The sequence below is a fragment of the Rhinolophus hipposideros genome (assembly GCF_964194185.1).
Source record: "Rhinolophus hipposideros genome assembly, chromosome: 19".
NCBI classification, from domain to species: domain Eukaryota; kingdom Metazoa; phylum Chordata; class Mammalia; order Chiroptera; family Rhinolophidae; genus Rhinolophus; species Rhinolophus hipposideros.
Genome location: NC_138065.1, coordinates 34,744,856 through 34,761,382, shown reverse-complemented (window position 1 = coordinate 34,761,382; position 16,527 = coordinate 34,744,856). Strand labels below are relative to the sequence as shown.

The window sequence follows — 16,527 nt, the reverse complement described above, 5'->3', positions numbered from 1 at the left end:
GGTGACACTTACCCTGAGCCTGTATCACAGTGACAGCAGAGGCCTCACTCCAGAGAGAACAGTGGCACCTCCAGGGTCCCCTTCCAGGCCATGCAGTGGTTATATATCCACTTCTTCTCTGCTTCCTCTGCCCTCAACCCATCTAATTAACTCAGCTCTGCCAAGTACCAATTTTGCTGGGCTTGGTCGCGTATCATTTAGCTGTGTATTCTTGGTGTCCTCTGTTTTAATAACTTCGCTGATGAGATTGGGTTTCAAACAGCCCAGAACTGGCCCATCCACGTGAAAGGTACGCTTTGGAGCAATGTACTGCTATTTCTGCTCAGAGCACTCTTGGATTCTGCTTTTGGTTTTTGCAATGGTTTTCTGAGATGCTCCTTCTGAAGGGAACATGTTTATTCACTGGTGACAGGTCATTTTTTTTCTTTTCGGCAAAGATTTGATTTTCTTCTGTCTACAGAAATAGTCAAACATTTAAGGATTGAGTTAGGTTAATAAGATTAGATGATCAGGAAGGGAGATACCATTTTTAGGAGTTAAAATGAGCTATGAATAAGTCGCAATAGAATCTGATTTCTTGTGTGACCAAGGAAGTTAGCTCTAAGAGCCTCCCTTCAAGAAAAAGTCAAAAGTATTTTGCGAAATACCAGTGTCATTTAAATACATGCCCACTCTCTAAGGTGACACTTTGAAGTGCAGCATTCAGTTGGATGGTTACTGTTAGTTTCATAGTTTTATGATCACTCACCCATTCATGTATATGTCCATTCTTGCTACAGACGTATGTAACACTGATTATATGTTAGGTGGCAGATGTCAGGGATTAGAAGATGAATAAAGCTAAACCGCAATCCTCAAGTTGCTTTAGTTTATGAGAGAATGTGATGTGTGCTCTGATATTGGTAAGAAGAGATGTTGGGAAGCATGGGAGAGGGGGAATGTAGCTTGGTCTTGTCTTAGGGAGGTTTGGGAGGGTGGTCAGAGAACATACCCTGAGGAATGGTCTAGAAGCCTTTCTGGACCAGTAATGGCCCGGTGAAGGGAAAAGTTCATTCTAGGCAAAGAGAACAGTAAAGTGTAAATGTGAAGAGGCAAGAGACAAGAGGGTATATAATTGGGGAGGGGGATGGACCTAGGTTCTGGGGGGCGGGCAGTATGCGTTGGTGAGAGAGGTAGGGATGCGATGGTCTACAAACTAGTGAGAGATGAGTTTACAGGTATAAATGGGGAAGGGGGAGAACAAACAAAAGACTCACCTAGTCATTCAACAAATGTGAACTAAGCATCTCCTATGTGCTGGATGCCGGGGATAAAACTGTGATTAAGACAGGCGGGGGGCCTATAGCTTACTGTAGTGGTTTCAGCCAGGGGGTATTTGGCACTTCCGGGAGACATTGTTGGTTGTCCCAACTGTGAGTGTGCTATTGACATCTAGTGAGTAGGGGTCAGGGATGCAGCTTGCCATCCTTCAGACACCAGGTCTGTGGAAGCCTGTTTGCGGGATTGTGTCCCCAGGGCTGCCCCTCCCTTCATTCACTCAGGCCCCGCCCTGTCTGTGTCTCTGCAGGGGCCCCTGCCTGCTGGAATGCTGATTGAGCGCTCCTCAGACTTCGGCAAGACCTGGCATGTGTACCAGTACCTGGCCACTGACTGCTCCTCGGCCTTCCCCCGCGTCCGCCAGGGCCAGCCTCAGAGCTGGCAGGACGCCCGGTGCCAGTCTCTGCCCCGGAGGCCTAACGGGCACCTAAATGGGGGGAAGGTAGGAAAAGGAACCCTGAAGAAGTATCCATGGAGAGGGGTCTCCACCAGCCCATTGCTCACTCCTTCACGCAGACTCTGGAAGAGATGAGCACACCCTCGGGCAGTGCTCTTTGCTGACTCTCCTGAGCAAACCATTTGCTGCTGATCCTTTTTGCTGCCCCGAGGGGTGTTTCAGAAACCTCTGGAGTGCGCTGCATTCCCCAGCCCTGCTCTCTGACGTCATCTTCCCCGGTGTGTTGTCATGTCCCTTAGTGGAGAAGGTACAGCCGGCTTTGGTCCAGTGTGAGGACTTTGAGATGGCTAATTAGAGTCAAGTGAGCAAATTACACAAATTTAATTCAATTTCTGATTTCACGGGTAGGGTTTAACACAAGAATGAACTTTCCCTTTTTAATCCGTCTAGCTAGCCCCATCATCACCCTTGAGGAAATTCGGGCATAAGCCACAGCTCCAGGTCACTGGAACTTAAACCCTGAGCTAGAAAAGAGAACCTGCCTATAGAAACAGCTCAGGAATTCTTGGGATTGCTATATTTTCAATGGAGAGGAGAGATGGTACACACACACACACACACACACACACACACAAATACACGCACACGCACATACGCACACGCACACACACTCATTTAGGGCCCAGTGAGCATCTCACTCCCTGAAGGTGGTGGACAGGCCTCACGTCCATGGTTGTTTCAGGTTCCAGGTCAGAAGGAGGCGTAGCACGAGGAGAGCGGGGCATTGAATGGAAAGGACACTTCTGAGCTTAGGGCACACGGTTTACCTCTTCCTCATTGTCTCCCTCTCCCTCTTTCCATAGGTCCAACTTAACCTTATGAATTTAGCTTCTGGGATTCCAGCAACTCAAAGTCAAAAGATTCAAGGTCAGTGTGGCTGCCCCTCTAGCCTGTGGGATGATGGCTGGGGAATAAAACAGGGCTGGAACCCAGGTCTTGGAACTTTCCTGGTCTTCCATGTTTCTGTCAACATGGTTGGATTGAATACCGGCCCTGCTTACCCCGTAGGGTACCTGTGGTATCCCCCAGAGACCCCAAAGGCCTGAGTTGGAATCTGGGTGTCTTTTCTGCCATGGGAGAGTTGAGGGCTGTGGAGGATGGTCCCTGGAATAACCTCATGAAATCAGGGCTGAAGGGGAGGTGAAACCAGAATTCCTTTCCTTATCCACCTGCCCTAGGGGACTCCATGTGCCTCTAACTTTTTTGCTTTATTTTCCTTTCCCAATCCCTTCCTTCCTTCCTTGTTGTTTGCCCCCTCTCAGAGCTGGGGGAGATCACGAACTTGAGAATCAACTTCACCAAGCTGGCCCCTGTCTCTCAGAGGGGCCGCTATCCACCTAGCGCATACTATGCAGTGTCCCAGTTGCGTCTGCAGGGGAGCTGCTTCTGTCATGGCCACGCTGACCGCTGTGCCTCCCAGCCCGGAGCCCATGCTGGCCCCTCCACCATTGTGCAGGTGACAGTCCAGGGTGGGAGGGGCAAGACCAGAGCCAAATAAGGATGTCCTTGAGGCTCCTGGAAAGCAGGGTGGCACTAAGTTTTAAGACGTGGGTATTTAATATTTTAGCAGTGGTGAAAAGTGATTTTTATTTCAAAGATCAGAATTTTGTAGCACTTCCTTAGACCTGCATTATGGTTTGGGATTTTTTTTTTTTTCCATTTACATGTAAGCTTATGTGTGAGTGTTGGAGGGAGCGTAAGGCAATGCTTCTCAACCTTGGCTACACATGACTGTTTCCTGGGGAGCTAAAAATATTGCCCAGACCTCCACTCCTAGATACTCTGGTTTTGTTCTTGTTTTAGAAAGCTTCCAGACGACGTTAATGTACTGCCAGGATTCAGAGCCCCTGGTGTGGGGACTCTAAAGTCCCATCTAGTGATGAGAGAACAGAGTCTAACACAGGTGCCAGGTGTGCCCCAGAGCAGCTGAGCCAGATGTATCAGGGATGGGGGGGAGGGCAAAAGCTCCAGCTTATCAAGCAACCCAGGCATTTTGCTGTGAAAGCAAACTTGAGAACTACCCATAAAGGAGAACCCTGGACCAAGAGGAGGGAGCTGTCATTTCATTGTTCTGGGGCTTTAGTTCTGTTAACATATGGGAATGAGATATTTGCTATATGGATAGGCGCTCAAGGAAATCGTGCAAAATGGCCTGCAAGGGAAATAAAGGGGAAATGAACATCGGTTGCTCTATTCGTTCCACTTCTGGGCCAGCTCCTGCTCTTGGCTGCAGAGGAGGCCAAAGGGAGAGCAGCTCCAGATTCCTGTCATCTGTTAGGGCCCCTAGAAAAAGGACGAGAACACGGATTGAGCGGGACTGCCAACATGAGAATACAACGTGCACTACGTGCTGTGGGGTGGAGCGGAGGGACAGGCATGTCCAGTCCCAGTGGTGCTCAAATCCGGCTGTACAAGGGAATCACACTTTAAAAAGCACCACTGCCTGGCCCTGGTCCCTGACATTCAGATTGAATTGGGCCTGTTGGTGGTATTTTTTAAAAGCCCCCAGATGATTCTGAAGTATGACCAGGGTTGAAGTCCATGGAACTAGAGTGACCAGAGAGTCCTGGTGAAGGAGGTGCCATGCTAGCTAGTAGGATTTTGTTGGTGAATAGAGAGAGAAGGATATTCCAGGTCAAAAGAAAAACATTTGTAAATGCGAAAGAAGGGGACAAGTAGTACTTGCAGAGGGAGCAGCTAGAGCTCAGCAAGGCTGTGCTGTCAGGAGGGAGTGGGAGACGAGAATGGAACAAATATCAGATCCTTGAATGCCAGGCTGAGGGTGTTGGGCTCAATTTAGAAGACAATTAGCACACAATAGCTATTCTATTTTTGTACCTTAATGAATCGAGTAACAATTCATCATGCAGTCCAATTAGCCAAACAACCTCAGTCATAGATTATTGGAATATGAATCTCTAGAGGGCCCAGAAGCTTCTAGAATCACAGTTTACCAACAAGGGTACCTGAGCACCTTCCAGGTGCTGCTTTGGGCTGAGCATCATGGGGGTGTCCAAGTGTAAGGAATGAGCTTGTAAAAACCTAGCTAGAAGAGCAGTGCAGACACACACACACACACACACGCACAAGCGGGTAGCTGAGTGTTGCTGGAGTTGAGTGACAGTTGGAGGGGCTGGGGTCTGAGCTGGACCCTGAGTGAGGGGCGGGAGGGTGAGGGGAGAGAGTGCGGGTCCCTCCTGGGACACTACTTGGACAATCATTCCTGATGACTGACGCCCGTCTCCCAGGTCCATGATGTCTGCGTCTGTCAGCACAACACTGTGGGCCCCAACTGTGAACGCTGTGCACCCTTCTACAACAATCGGCCCTGGAGACCTGCAGATGACCAGAACCCCCAGGAATGCCAAAGTATGACTGGCTGGGCTGGGCTTTATTAAGACTGGGCTTTATTATTTAACTTGAACCTTAATTGCACCCCTGCAATTTAAGCTCTCCTTGCTTTGTGGGAATGGAGAGAGTATTTGGCTTGCAACTGCCCTCTGGCTCCTCCATTCTTTTCCTCGTCTAAGCCTGAGGGACTTGGTGCATGCTTTTATGCCACAAGCCTTTTTCTTTCTGATGCTTTTGTTTTCCTGGCCCCTCCACTTGCCTTATCCTGTGTAGGAGTATCTTGTTTCCGACTTCAACTGGTCTCCTGGAGTCAGGGTCTTTCTCTGCATAGATGAGGGAAATGGGGATCCCCAGCCCAGAGACTGGCAGTGACCCAGTGGGAGAGACACGATGGCAATGGGGAAGCATTGGAATAGACCATTCAAAGAACTCGCTCTTTGGTCCAACACGGACATTATTCTTGGGTTAGCCCCCACATTGAGAGTCAAGAGGCCTGAGTTATCACTCTACTCTGCTTTCTCACTGGCCACATAACCTTTAATAAATAACACAAGCGTCCCTGGTCCTCGCTTCCCCACTTCCCAAATCTGAGCATATTGCAGAGTTGCTAGAGACGCCAACGAGCTAACAGAGACACGCTTTGTAGATGGCAGACAGGTGCTGGTCCATCGTCAGCCCGGGGCTCTTCTTTTTTCAGGGTGCGACTGCAACGGGCACTCGGAGACATGTCACTTCGACCCAGCTGTGTTTGCCACCAGCCAGGGGACACATGGAGGGGTGTGTGACAACTGCCGGGACCACACCGAGGGCAAGAACTGTGAGCAGTGTCAGCTGCACTATTTCCGGAACCGGCGCCCTGGCGCTCCCATTCAGGAGACCTGTATCCGTAAGTAGGGGCTCCCCAGGGTACCATCTGTCCAGGACTCCGCATCTGTTCTGGACACAACACAGCACATGTGCCTGGAGACACACAAGCCCTCAGGAAACATGGAGACTTGGCCGTGTGTCAGGAGTTGTGGACAATTGTTTTAACTTAGCTGTGCACTGCTAAGCAAATCACCTAACCTCTCTGGACCATCAGTGAATCAGTCAGTCAATCATTACGCAGCCCTTAATTTGGGCATAGGAGAGGAAAAAGTAAATATAAGATGCAGTTCCTGCTATCAAGAAGCGTACACATTGTTTGGTGATATAACTGTACACACATGAGAAAGAGGGGCGAAGCAGCTTGTATTCATGTATGTTATTGCCTTTAAATGTTGTAATGTGGTTCGCTCTATATTTTTCTATTTCCCCCAACATTGAGAATTCCTCTCTGGCAGGGATTATTTCTTGTATTCTCACGCCCTAGCCCAATGGCAAGCAAAAAATTAATGCTCAGAGATTGTGTCTTGAATAAAGAAATGAAATGTAATGTGATGGCACACCCAAGAGTGACAACACGTCCACAAGGGCCAGTGGGTTCATACAGGGTGGACGGAAGCAATGTGACTCAGGCGGGTTAACCAGGAAAGACTTTCTCGGTGAAGCAAGAGTCTGTGTTTTGAAGGGCATGAAAGAGGTTGTGGGAGAAGGCTGGGTCACTTCCTGTTAATATTATTTGTTTGTAGAAAGAGTGAGAAAGACGTGAAGTTGACTTCTGCTAGCACCTTCTTGCTGTGTGATCTGAGTATGTTCTTTACCATCTCTGAGCCTCAGTTTCCTTATCCGTACAATACGGATAACCATCTCCACCTTCAGGATTATCAGGAGGCTTACCTAAGGAAACTTGCAAGAACACACCGCTCAGTGCTTGGCACATAGCAAATCATGGCAACAAAACTTGTGTGGTATACAACATATGCCCAGCTCTGTTCTACCTGCTTTAGATTTACTAATTTATTCCTCCTAAGAAGCCTAGGAGAGGTGTATAATGATCCCCGTTTCACAGATGAGGAAACTGAGGCACAGAGGGGTTAAATAACTTGACTAAGGTGTAAGGTTGTAAGTCAATAAGTAGTGGAACAAGGACTTGAACCAGGCAGTCTGGTTCCTACCTACAATCTGCTCTTAACTTTGTGCTTTTGTTCTCTCTTCCTACTGCGGTGGCTGCTTTTGTCTCTCAGCCTGCGAGTGTGACCCAGATGGGGCAGTGCCAGGGGTTCCCTGTGACAGAGTGACCGGGCAGTGCGTGTGCAAGGAGCATGTGCAGGGGGAGCGCTGTGACCTGTGCAAGCCGGGATTTACAGGACTTACCTCCGCCAACCCGCAGGGCTGCCACCGTGAGTAGGGGGGCCCAGCCTGGCATGGCCTGGGGCAGGCTGCATGAGGCGGACAGACCCACGACTTGCCCCCCTCACTGTGCTGTGTGCCAGATGCTGTGCCACTGGCCTCCAGCAGGTGGCAGCACAGCCCCGGGTTGGAAGATGGGACTGAGTCCTTCATGAGCAGGGAGGGCAGTCAGCCAAGCTGCCAGGTGCTGGAACTAGTGGGAAATGCAGTGGCTTTATGAGTCAGCCAGATTATCTGGAGGGATAGGGCCTGCCTGATTCTTCTCCCAGGCTGGGCCCCCTCCTGGTGCGTGTTCTCTGGGGATAAGTTTCTGGTGAGCTGTTCCCCCAGCTCAGCAGCCCTCCTTCTTGCAGGCTGCGACTGCAGCGTCCTGGGGTCCAGGCAGGACATGCCATGTGATGAGGAGAGTGGGCGCTGCCTGTGTCTGCCCCACGTGGTGGGCCCCAAATGTGACCAGTGCGCTCCCTACCACTGGAAGCTGGCCAGCGGCCGGGGCTGCGAGCCGTGTGCTTGCGACCCAAACAACTCCCTCAGCCCCCAGTGCAACCAGGTAAAAAGTGGGGGTGGTCCCGTGGGGCCCTGCGCAGGGGAGGGGGCCTGCCCACCAGCATGTCTGTCTCCCCTCCAATGCTGCCGTTCGGGGCCTTTCCAAAATCAGGCTGGGTTGCTTTTGTCACCATCCCTTTTGGGAAAGTCACCCAATCTCCCTCCTGTAGCTTGGAGTTTTGGCGACGTCTTTGGCCACGCCCTCTGCAGGGCCATCCTGGGCTTCAACTCAAGAGCTTGTCTCTGAGTGGGAGTCCTTGTTTGGGGTGCAGCACCAAGGGGGTTTTGCAAGGCCGGGCCTGCAAAGGAGGCTCCCTCTCGCTGCTCTCCTTCCAGTTCACAGGGCAGTGCGCCTGTCGGGAAGGGTTTGGTGGCCTGACGTGTAACGCTGCAGCCATCCGCCAGTGTCCCGACCAGACCTACGGAGACGCGGCCAGGGGGTGCCGAGGTACATCCTCACGGGGTGGGGACACGCTGAAGCTGTGGGGGGAGAGCTCTTGGGTGGGATGGCAGAGGGGGCCATGGTCTGCGGATGGGGGGACCTCGTCATCGTGCACGTGGCGTGGGCCCTTGTCTCCCGTGAGAGCACATGCTCCCACTGCTCCAGCTCGCTGGCTTGGCCTCTAGGCCCTCAGCCAGTGGGTGACATCAGGCCGTCCCCACATCCCCATGACAGGAGGGTCGCTTTGCTCCCCACTTCACTGAAAAAGCATTTTCCAGAGCCATCTCCAGGGCCACAGCAGGGAGGGGAGGACATTTCTTCCCTGTTCACAGATGGAGAAAGGGAGTCCTGAGTGGGGAGGTGTAGTTTCCCCAGAAAGCCAGTTAGACAAGTACCGTAGCCACAGGACCATGCAGAGCCGGGTGTGGTCTCAGCTCGGCCTCTGCCTCACCGAGTGAGGCGGGTCAAGTCGCTCCCTCTCTGCAGGCCTCAGTTTCCTCCTCTGGGGGAGGGGCACATTGCACTGAACCTCTCTGTGCCTCAGTTGCCTTGTCTACAAAAATGAGAACATAAAGGTGGTTAACTGTGTCATGGAGTGGTTATGTGGGTCAAATGAGTTACTGTGTGTATGGTGTGACACTTAGAACAGTACCTGGCGCATAGTAGGTGCTAACAAAGTGCTTGCTTTTGTTGGTGTCATCACCGTGATTCTATTTGGGCCTTGACAGTCTATTATTCTAAACAAAGACCCTCAGGTCAGACCTCCTCTTTAGGCTCTCGCCACCGGACACTTTTGTCTCCCTGACCCTGGCCTCATTTCTCCCCACCCCAGCCTGTGACTGTGACTTCAGGGGAACCGAGGGCCCAGGCTGTGACAAGGCCTCAGGCCGCTGCCTCTGCCGCTCTGGCTTGACCGGGCCCCGCTGCGACCAGTGCCAGCGAGGTTACTGTGACCGCTACCCGGTGTGCGTGGCCTGCCACCCTTGCTTCCAGACCTATGAGGCTGAGCTCCAGGAGCAGGCCCTACGCCTCAGCAGCCTCCGAAACGCCACTGCCGTCCTGCGGCCCGGGCCTGGCCTAGGGGACCCCCACCTGGTCTCCCGGTTCCTGGACGCAAAGAACAAGATGGAGCAGATCCAAGCAATTCTCAGCAGTGCCCCTGTCACGGAGCAGGAGGTGGCCCAGGTGGGCAATGCCATCTTCTCCATCAGGTAATTCCATTTCCCTGCCAAGCACACGTGGGCTCACACAAGGCGCACCCTGGTCCTTCCTTACCTTGGTACAGCCTTTTACAGTTTACAAAGCATTTCCATGGACTTTCTGTCTTTTAACTATCGCAACAGTCCTGTGTGATTGGTGTGGTAGGCATTATTAGTTCTGTTTTCAGATGAGGAAACAGACACAGATAGATGATGTGACAGAGCCCCGAGGCCACTGAGGGGCAGAGCAGGGGCTCGGGGCACAGGCTGGCACCCAAGCCCAGTGTTCTTTCAAATGCCCGGCGCTGCCTGTGAGAGAGACTCAGCTCTGGATTAGTCACCCTGGCGGAGGACATCCAGGAGGCAGGGGCTCTAAAAATAACTGGTATTTGCCTTTGGAATGAGAGCGGTCCCTCTCACAACCCCCTGCTACCCACAGAGGCACCTTCTTAGTGAGATTTGGTTCTGGAAGCTTCTATAATTCGTGTGCCTTCCCTGAGCACTCTCTGACTGTCGGTGCCCAGAGCTGTGTAAGTCTCACAACAGAGTAATGAATCCATAGGCATTTGGTAGGCTGGAAATGCAGGTGTGGAAGGGCGTTCCCAGCCTCAGCAAAGCCTGGGGCTGGAGAGTGCGAGGCTTATGGGAAGGAGCTGGTGGTCGGTGGAGCTGCCACGGGCATGGGGAGAGGGGAACCTCTGACAGGTCAATGGTTGTGGGTCTGGGTAGGTGACCCCCTTCAGATGGAGAAGACCCGTGGCAGCAACTGCAGAAGAGAGCCTTGGGCGCCTCGGCTGTGCAGGTGGTGGCTCAAGTCAGCTGGTCGCAAGCTCAGGAGGTTCAGGGTGCTGCTCCTTGTGGAAGCCAGCTGTGGGGGGTAGAAGAGAATTGCGAGTGTCAGGGTCACATAAGTCCAAGGAGAGAGTTTTCTGGACCTGCCTGCAGAAGGATGGACGGAGGACAGCCGGCCCTCCCAGGCTTTGCCCAGCAGAATCCTCTTCAGTCTGTGGAGTCTCCATTCTGTTGTGTTTCCTGAAGGCCTCTGCTCTTCCTGACTCAGGAGCAGTTTCTCCAAGGAGAGGGCTGGTCCTATAGTTTAGTGAAAGCTCCTCTCCCATCTCAGGCGGACTCTCCAGGACCTGCAGCCCCATCTGGTCCTGGAGGAGGAAACCTTGTCCCTTCCGGGAGACCTGGAAAATCTGGACAGAAGCTTCAATCACCTCCTTGTTATGTATCAGAATAAGAGAGAGCAGTTTGAAAAACTCAGCAGTGCCGATCCGTCAGGTGAGGAACGGTTCCTCAGACAGCCACACGCATCACCACGCCACACCTTGTCTCCGCTCCTGCTCCTCTGTCTCCAAGCCTCCAGCTGGAGGGGTGACTGTTCTCCTCTCCTCTTCTCGCAGGAGCCTTCCGGATGCTGACTGCAGCCTACCAGCGGTCATCCCAGGCAGCCCAGCAGGTGTCTGACAGCTCCCGCCAGCTTCTCCAGCTCAGGGACAGCCGGAGAGAGGCTGAGAGGCTGGAGCAGCAGGTCGGAGGAGGCGGAGGGGCCGGTGGTCCCCAGCTGGCAGCCCTGAGGCAGGAAATGGCTTCCTTGCCTGATCTGACACCCACCATAAACAAGGTGAGTCATGGATGGCGTGGAGTGCCACTTCCCAGAGCCCCCGGCCCCAGCTTGTCACACATCAACTATATGATTCCCGTTAGGGCAATGTGAACCTACCTGGCTCCCCTACACGTCTTGACCCTTGGCCCCTCACCGGTGTGCTCAGATGTTGCCAAGGAGACAAGTTTCTGTTACCCAGTTGTCATGGGGATGTCTGGCTGTTAGTTTCCCTGGTGTGGGATGGGAGTGGTTGTTGAGGAGCCTTGGGTAACCTCTTTGACGCCCCCTCTCTCCACAGCTCTGTGGAGGCTCCAGGCAGACAGCCTGCACCCCAGGAGCATGCCCTGGTGAGCTCTGTCCCAGAGACAACGGTACGGCCTGTGGCTCCCACTGCAGAGGTGTCCTCCCCAGGGCCAGTGGGGCCTTCCAGACGGCGGGGCAGGTGGCCAAGCAGCTACAGGGCTTCAACGCCCAGCTTCAGCAGACCAGGCAGATGGTAGGTGTGGCCAAAGTAGGGTGGGCACTCGTAGGAGGAGGCCGAGGGGACGGAGGCCCCCGGGCAAGTCAGTTCCCACTTTACATTCAGGAGATGAAGGCCCATATATGTCAAGTAACTTACCCCAGGCCCCACAGGAAGTTAGAGGTAGAATTTGGGGCCCATGTTTTGGGCTTTTTGAAACCTTACTCCACATCATGTTTCTCTGGGATCAATCCGGCTGCGTTTCAAATGTTTCCCAGGTAGGTCTTGAGTGTCCACAGAATTCTGGGGCCTGCTGAGCGGCTCTCTTGGGGCTTTGACCACTGCTGACCTACAGTGTGTGTTGGCAGATCAGGGCAGCAGAGGAAGCCGCCTCGCAGGTGCAGTTGGATGCTCAGCGCCTGGAGACCCAGGTGAGCAGCAGCCGCTCCCTGATGGAGGAGGACGTCAGGCGCACTCGGCTTCTCATCCAGCAGGTCCGGGACTTCCTCTCAGGTGGGCCTGGACTGCACCCTACGCTGGGCTGTTTTCCACTCCTGCTGTCCTGGCGGGACAGCCAGTCGCTTCCTTGCCTCGCTTGGCCCCCATCCCTCACCTGGGATGGCCCCCATTTCCCACCTCTCCTTCTGTTCCCTCAGGTTCATTCTCAACCCAACAGCCTAAAACATCTTTGAAAAATGTGTACGTGGGATCACATCCCACTCATGCCTAAAATCCTTCACTGGCTTCCTCTTGTTCTTGGGATAAACTCCGACTCCTTATCATGGCCTCTGCTCACCTCCTGGGTGTGGCTTCGTGTCCTCCCACTTTGGTCACTGACCATCCTTGAACAGGACAGGCGCTTGCCCATCTTGAAACGTTTATTTGTTCTTTCTCTGCCTGGAATGCTCTCTCCAAGGCTGCTGATTCTTGCCCTCCAGGTCTCAATTTAAATTTCATCTCCCTAGAGGACCCTTTCCTGACCATCCTGTGTGGTTGTCCCCTCCCTTCCCATTCCCCTCTGGCCTTCATTGCACTGCTCTGGCCTGTGTTGTTGAATTCACTTGCCTTTGAGTGTATTGTTTGTCTTCCCACTAGACTATAAACTCCAAGAGGGCAGGGATGGCTGTCTGTCTTGTTCACTGTGTCACTGGCACCTAGCATAAGACCAGTCACCCAATGTTGGTTGAGTGAATAAATGAACCAGATTCCGCCCTACGGAGTGGAAAGATCTGTGAACAAAACTTGGGAACCTGGGTGACTTTGGGCAAGTTGCTTTTTTGTTTGCCTTATCTTTCACTTCTGCAAACCAGGATGGTAGTATTTCACAAGTTTATTTTGGGGATCGAGTAACTCATGTGAAATGTGTTTTGAAAAATTAAAGGTGCCTGAGGAATATGCGTTGATATTATTAGATTTCTGGTCCCTGCCAGAGAATTTGCTTGGCCGAGAGCCCAGTTACTAGGAGTTGAGGGCTTGGTGTGACCACAGTGGTTCTTCTTGCTTGTCACGCCCCCTTCCCTGTCACGTCATTACCAGTGGAATCTGTAAAGATGAACAGAGAGAGATGGGGAGGAGAAGCCATCTCTATACTTCTGAGCTTATTCTCTGACCCACAGTTAGTTTGTAAAATTCTCGCTACCTGATTGTTTCATCCCTTTAGGTTGAGGATGGTTATTCCCATTTCACAGGTCAGAAAACTGAGCTCAGAGATGCCATTTGACTTGCTCCAGATTGCTTGACTAGTAAAGGGAAGGCGTGGGTCTGGAGCCCTTTCAATCATTCGTTGCCTCTACAAACACGGAGTGCTTCCAAGTGCCAAGCACTGTGCTAGGGGCTGGGGATAGAGCTGTGGATGAAACCCAGCCCTGCCCTTGTGGAGGTCACGTTCTAGTGGGGAAACTGACAGCAAATCAGGTGACTGAGTGAAGTGTTCGGCATGATAGATGCAGAGAGAAAGATAAGCAGAGAAGGATAAGGAGTGTCCGCGTAGGGTGGAAGTTGCAATTCTGGATTGGACAGCCAGGGTTGGCCTCTCTGAAAAGGTGACATTTGAGCAAAGACCTGGCAATCTTTATCTGCCTTTGCAAAGAGAGCACCCTGGTCTGACGAGGGGCATGTACAAGGGGTCTTATTGCCGAGGAAGCAGTTCCAGTTCCTGGCCGCTTTCCCCAACTTCGGGCTGATTATGTTTGTGCTCCAGGCATTGTTTAGGACCAGCTGTCTGGCACAGCCTCCGTCTCCCCAGCCTGCAGTTTCCTGTGCCACCAGACACTTAGTTGCCACAGCTGTGCTGAAAACCATCCTCCCACAGCGTTGCCGGAAACTCTCAGAAATTGGGCAACTGAGTATGCCGGGGGTGGGGGGTGGGGCAGGGCCTTGAGGCACCAGGCAGAGATGGCACCGTGGTGCTCTCTGTGGGTGCTGCTCAGCCTGCAGAGGCCTCTGGTCTTTGGGGAGGTGGCTGGGCTCCCCCAGTCTGATTGATGGCTGTCTTCCAGACCCTGACACCGATGCTGCCACCATTCAGGAGATCAGTGAGGCTGTGCTGGCCCTGTGGCTGCCCACAGACTCTGCCACCGTTCTACAGAAGATGAATGAGATCCAGGCCATTGCAGCCAGGCTTCCCAACGTGGACCTGGTGCTGTCCCAGACCAAGCAGGACATTGCTCGAGCCCGCAGGCTCCAGGCTGAGGCCGAGCAGGCCAGGTATGGCCCTGGTCCCTGAACTCCTCCCTGCCCAGGATGGGGCTGGTGTGTTGCTCCCAAGTCTGTTCCTGGAAATGAGAGAGGAAGCTCTCCAAGTCAGAGGGCTACAGGGCGCTGGGGGATTGGAGGGGCTCTAACAGTGGGGGTAGTGAAGTGATACCTGGCATTCAGGTTATACTTGACTCGGCATGGCCCTTCCATACTGCACCCATGGCCCAAGGGTGTGTCCGACATCACACTCCATTCATCATGTCTGCTTGGTGGGGTCCTGGGATGAAAAAGCTACTGAATTGGGAAGGCTATTCCCTTGGACTGGTGAGTGAGTTGAGCCGCACATCTCTTCCTTCCTTGTCCACATGTTCTCTCCCTTCTCCCTTCCGCTCTCCTGGCCCCAGGAGCCGAGCGCACGCAGTGGAGGGCCAGGTGGAAGACGTGGTGGGGAACCTGCGGCAGGGCACGGTGGCACTGCAGGAAGCGCAGGATACCATGAGCGGCACCAGCCGCTCCCTTCGGCTGATCCAGGACAGGGTTGCTGAGGTGCACTGGTTTGGCTTCCCTCCCCCATTTTGGGAACAATCAGACAGATTCAGGCACAAGGATAGAAGATGCCAGAAAGTGACCCAGATGGAAACGGAGCTGGGGACCTAAAGAAGGAAGGTTACAGCCTCGAACCTGGCTTTGAGCTGTTGATTTTCTGTTTTCATGGCCCGGTGCAGAAAGGAGTGGGGGTCTGCTGAGCGGGAGAAGGGGGAGGTCTGTGTGAGTGGACAGATTGGGGATTAGGAGAGGGGCAATAGTGATGTGTTGGTTGGAGAAAGTTGTAGCTGCCTGATGTGTTGGAGAAAAGAAGGATGAAGGCAACTGCCCGTGAGGCCCACCACAAACCCCAGGTCTCCCTCTTTCCACAAAGGTCCAGCAGGTCCTGGGGCCAGCGGAAAGACTAGTGACGGGCATGATGGAGCAGCTCGGTGACTTCCGAGCTCGGATGGAGAAGCTCCACCACCAGGCCGAGCAGCAGCGGGCACAAGCAACCCAGGCCCAGCAGCTCGCGGAGGGCGCCAGCGAGCGGGCACTGAGTGCCCAGGAGGTACAGAGACAGCAGAGTTAGCCCAAGGGAGCACAGCCGTGGAGGGCTCCTGAGCAGCAGAGGACACTTTATCAATGTACACTTCATACACTTTATAGGACCCTGGGCTCCAAAGCAGTTAGAATAACAGTTATTCTAGAATAACCAGAAGGGGCTCTAGGATTAACCCAAACCTGGCCAGACATCTGAATTCTACCACTGGCTGCCTTTGGTGTAGCTGGCTCAGCGATATTGGGAACGATCCAGTCCAATCTCTCTCCTTTTACAGATGAAGGTAACTGCCCAGGCCCAAAGCTCATCTACAAAGCAGGTCTCCTGACTCCCAACCAGAGCTTGTCCCCTGTCATGGCTGCCCAGATAGACAGACATTCTTGACTTAGCCTAACCTGAGAGCCCATCAGTGTCAGAATTATTAGGTTGGTGCAGACGTAATTGCAGTTTAAAAGGTTAAGAACAATTGCAAAAACCGCAGTTACTTTTGCACCAGCCTAACAGACCAGCGAGATCAAAGGGCCACCCTCAGTGTCTCCAGTGTACCAGGAATGTTAGCATTATAATCCTGGTACCATGGCCACGCTGCCATGTATATAATTAAGTGACAACTCTGTGCCTGGCATGGTGCTGGAGGTGAGAGGGAAATGACAGGAGCTACAGACAGAGAGAGGGAAACACAGAAGAAGTTGAAGATACAGTTTGTAGTCAAGGGGTGTTTATAGGCAAAACCAACCCCCTGAGGCTTAATAGCAAGCACACTATCCCTCCGTGTTGATTTGGGTGATAGCAAGTGCTCTAGCCAAAGCTCTTTAGGACTTTGGACCATGATGATGGTGACAGAGACTCTTCTACCACTTTTCAGGGATTTGAGCGAATAAAGCAAAAATATGCTGAGCTGAAGGACCGGTTGGGTCACAGCCCCATGCTGGGGGAGCAGGGCAACCGGATCCTGAGCGTCAAGACAGAGGCAGAGGAACTGTTTGGGGAGACCATGGAGATGATGGACAGGATGAAAGGTGAGGGGACAGTGTGCGGGCTTGGACTGTGGGCGTCCTGAAGGCAGGTCCCAACCCAGGGTTTCCGAGGCC

General features: G+C 52.9%; 1 protein-coding gene across 9 annotated transcripts in view; it reads left to right on the top strand.

Annotated features, from left to right (window-relative positions):
* The window catches only part of LAMB3 (laminin subunit beta 3), a 144,705-nt gene that overhangs the window by 124,683 nt on the left and 3,495 nt on the right, over nt 1-16,527 (top strand). For all 9 annotated transcript variants that reach the window (XM_081025839.1, XM_081025836.1, XM_081025842.1 and 6 more), the window contains 17 exons: nt 1,568-1,759; nt 2,578-2,641; nt 3,037-3,230; nt 5,023-5,143; nt 5,823-6,011; nt 7,231-7,386; nt 7,750-7,946; nt 8,279-8,390; nt 9,217-9,595; nt 10,707-10,867; nt 10,990-11,210; nt 11,491-11,688; nt 12,021-12,165; nt 14,151-14,358; nt 14,754-14,895; nt 15,269-15,445; nt 16,302-16,455. In XM_081025839.1, the coding sequence (XP_080881965.1) occupies nt 1,568-1,759; nt 2,578-2,641; nt 3,037-3,230; nt 5,023-5,143; nt 5,823-6,011; nt 7,231-7,386; nt 7,750-7,946; nt 8,279-8,390; nt 9,217-9,595; nt 10,707-10,867; nt 10,990-11,210; nt 11,491-11,688; nt 12,021-12,165; nt 14,151-14,358; nt 14,754-14,895; nt 15,269-15,445; nt 16,302-16,455 (3,010 nt within the window). The remainder of the gene's footprint in view (nt 1-1,567; nt 1,760-2,577; nt 2,642-3,036; nt 3,231-5,022; nt 5,144-5,822; nt 6,012-7,230; nt 7,387-7,749; nt 7,947-8,278; nt 8,391-9,216; nt 9,596-10,706; nt 10,868-10,989; nt 11,211-11,490; nt 11,689-12,020; nt 12,166-14,150; nt 14,359-14,753; nt 14,896-15,268; nt 15,446-16,301; nt 16,456-16,527) is intronic.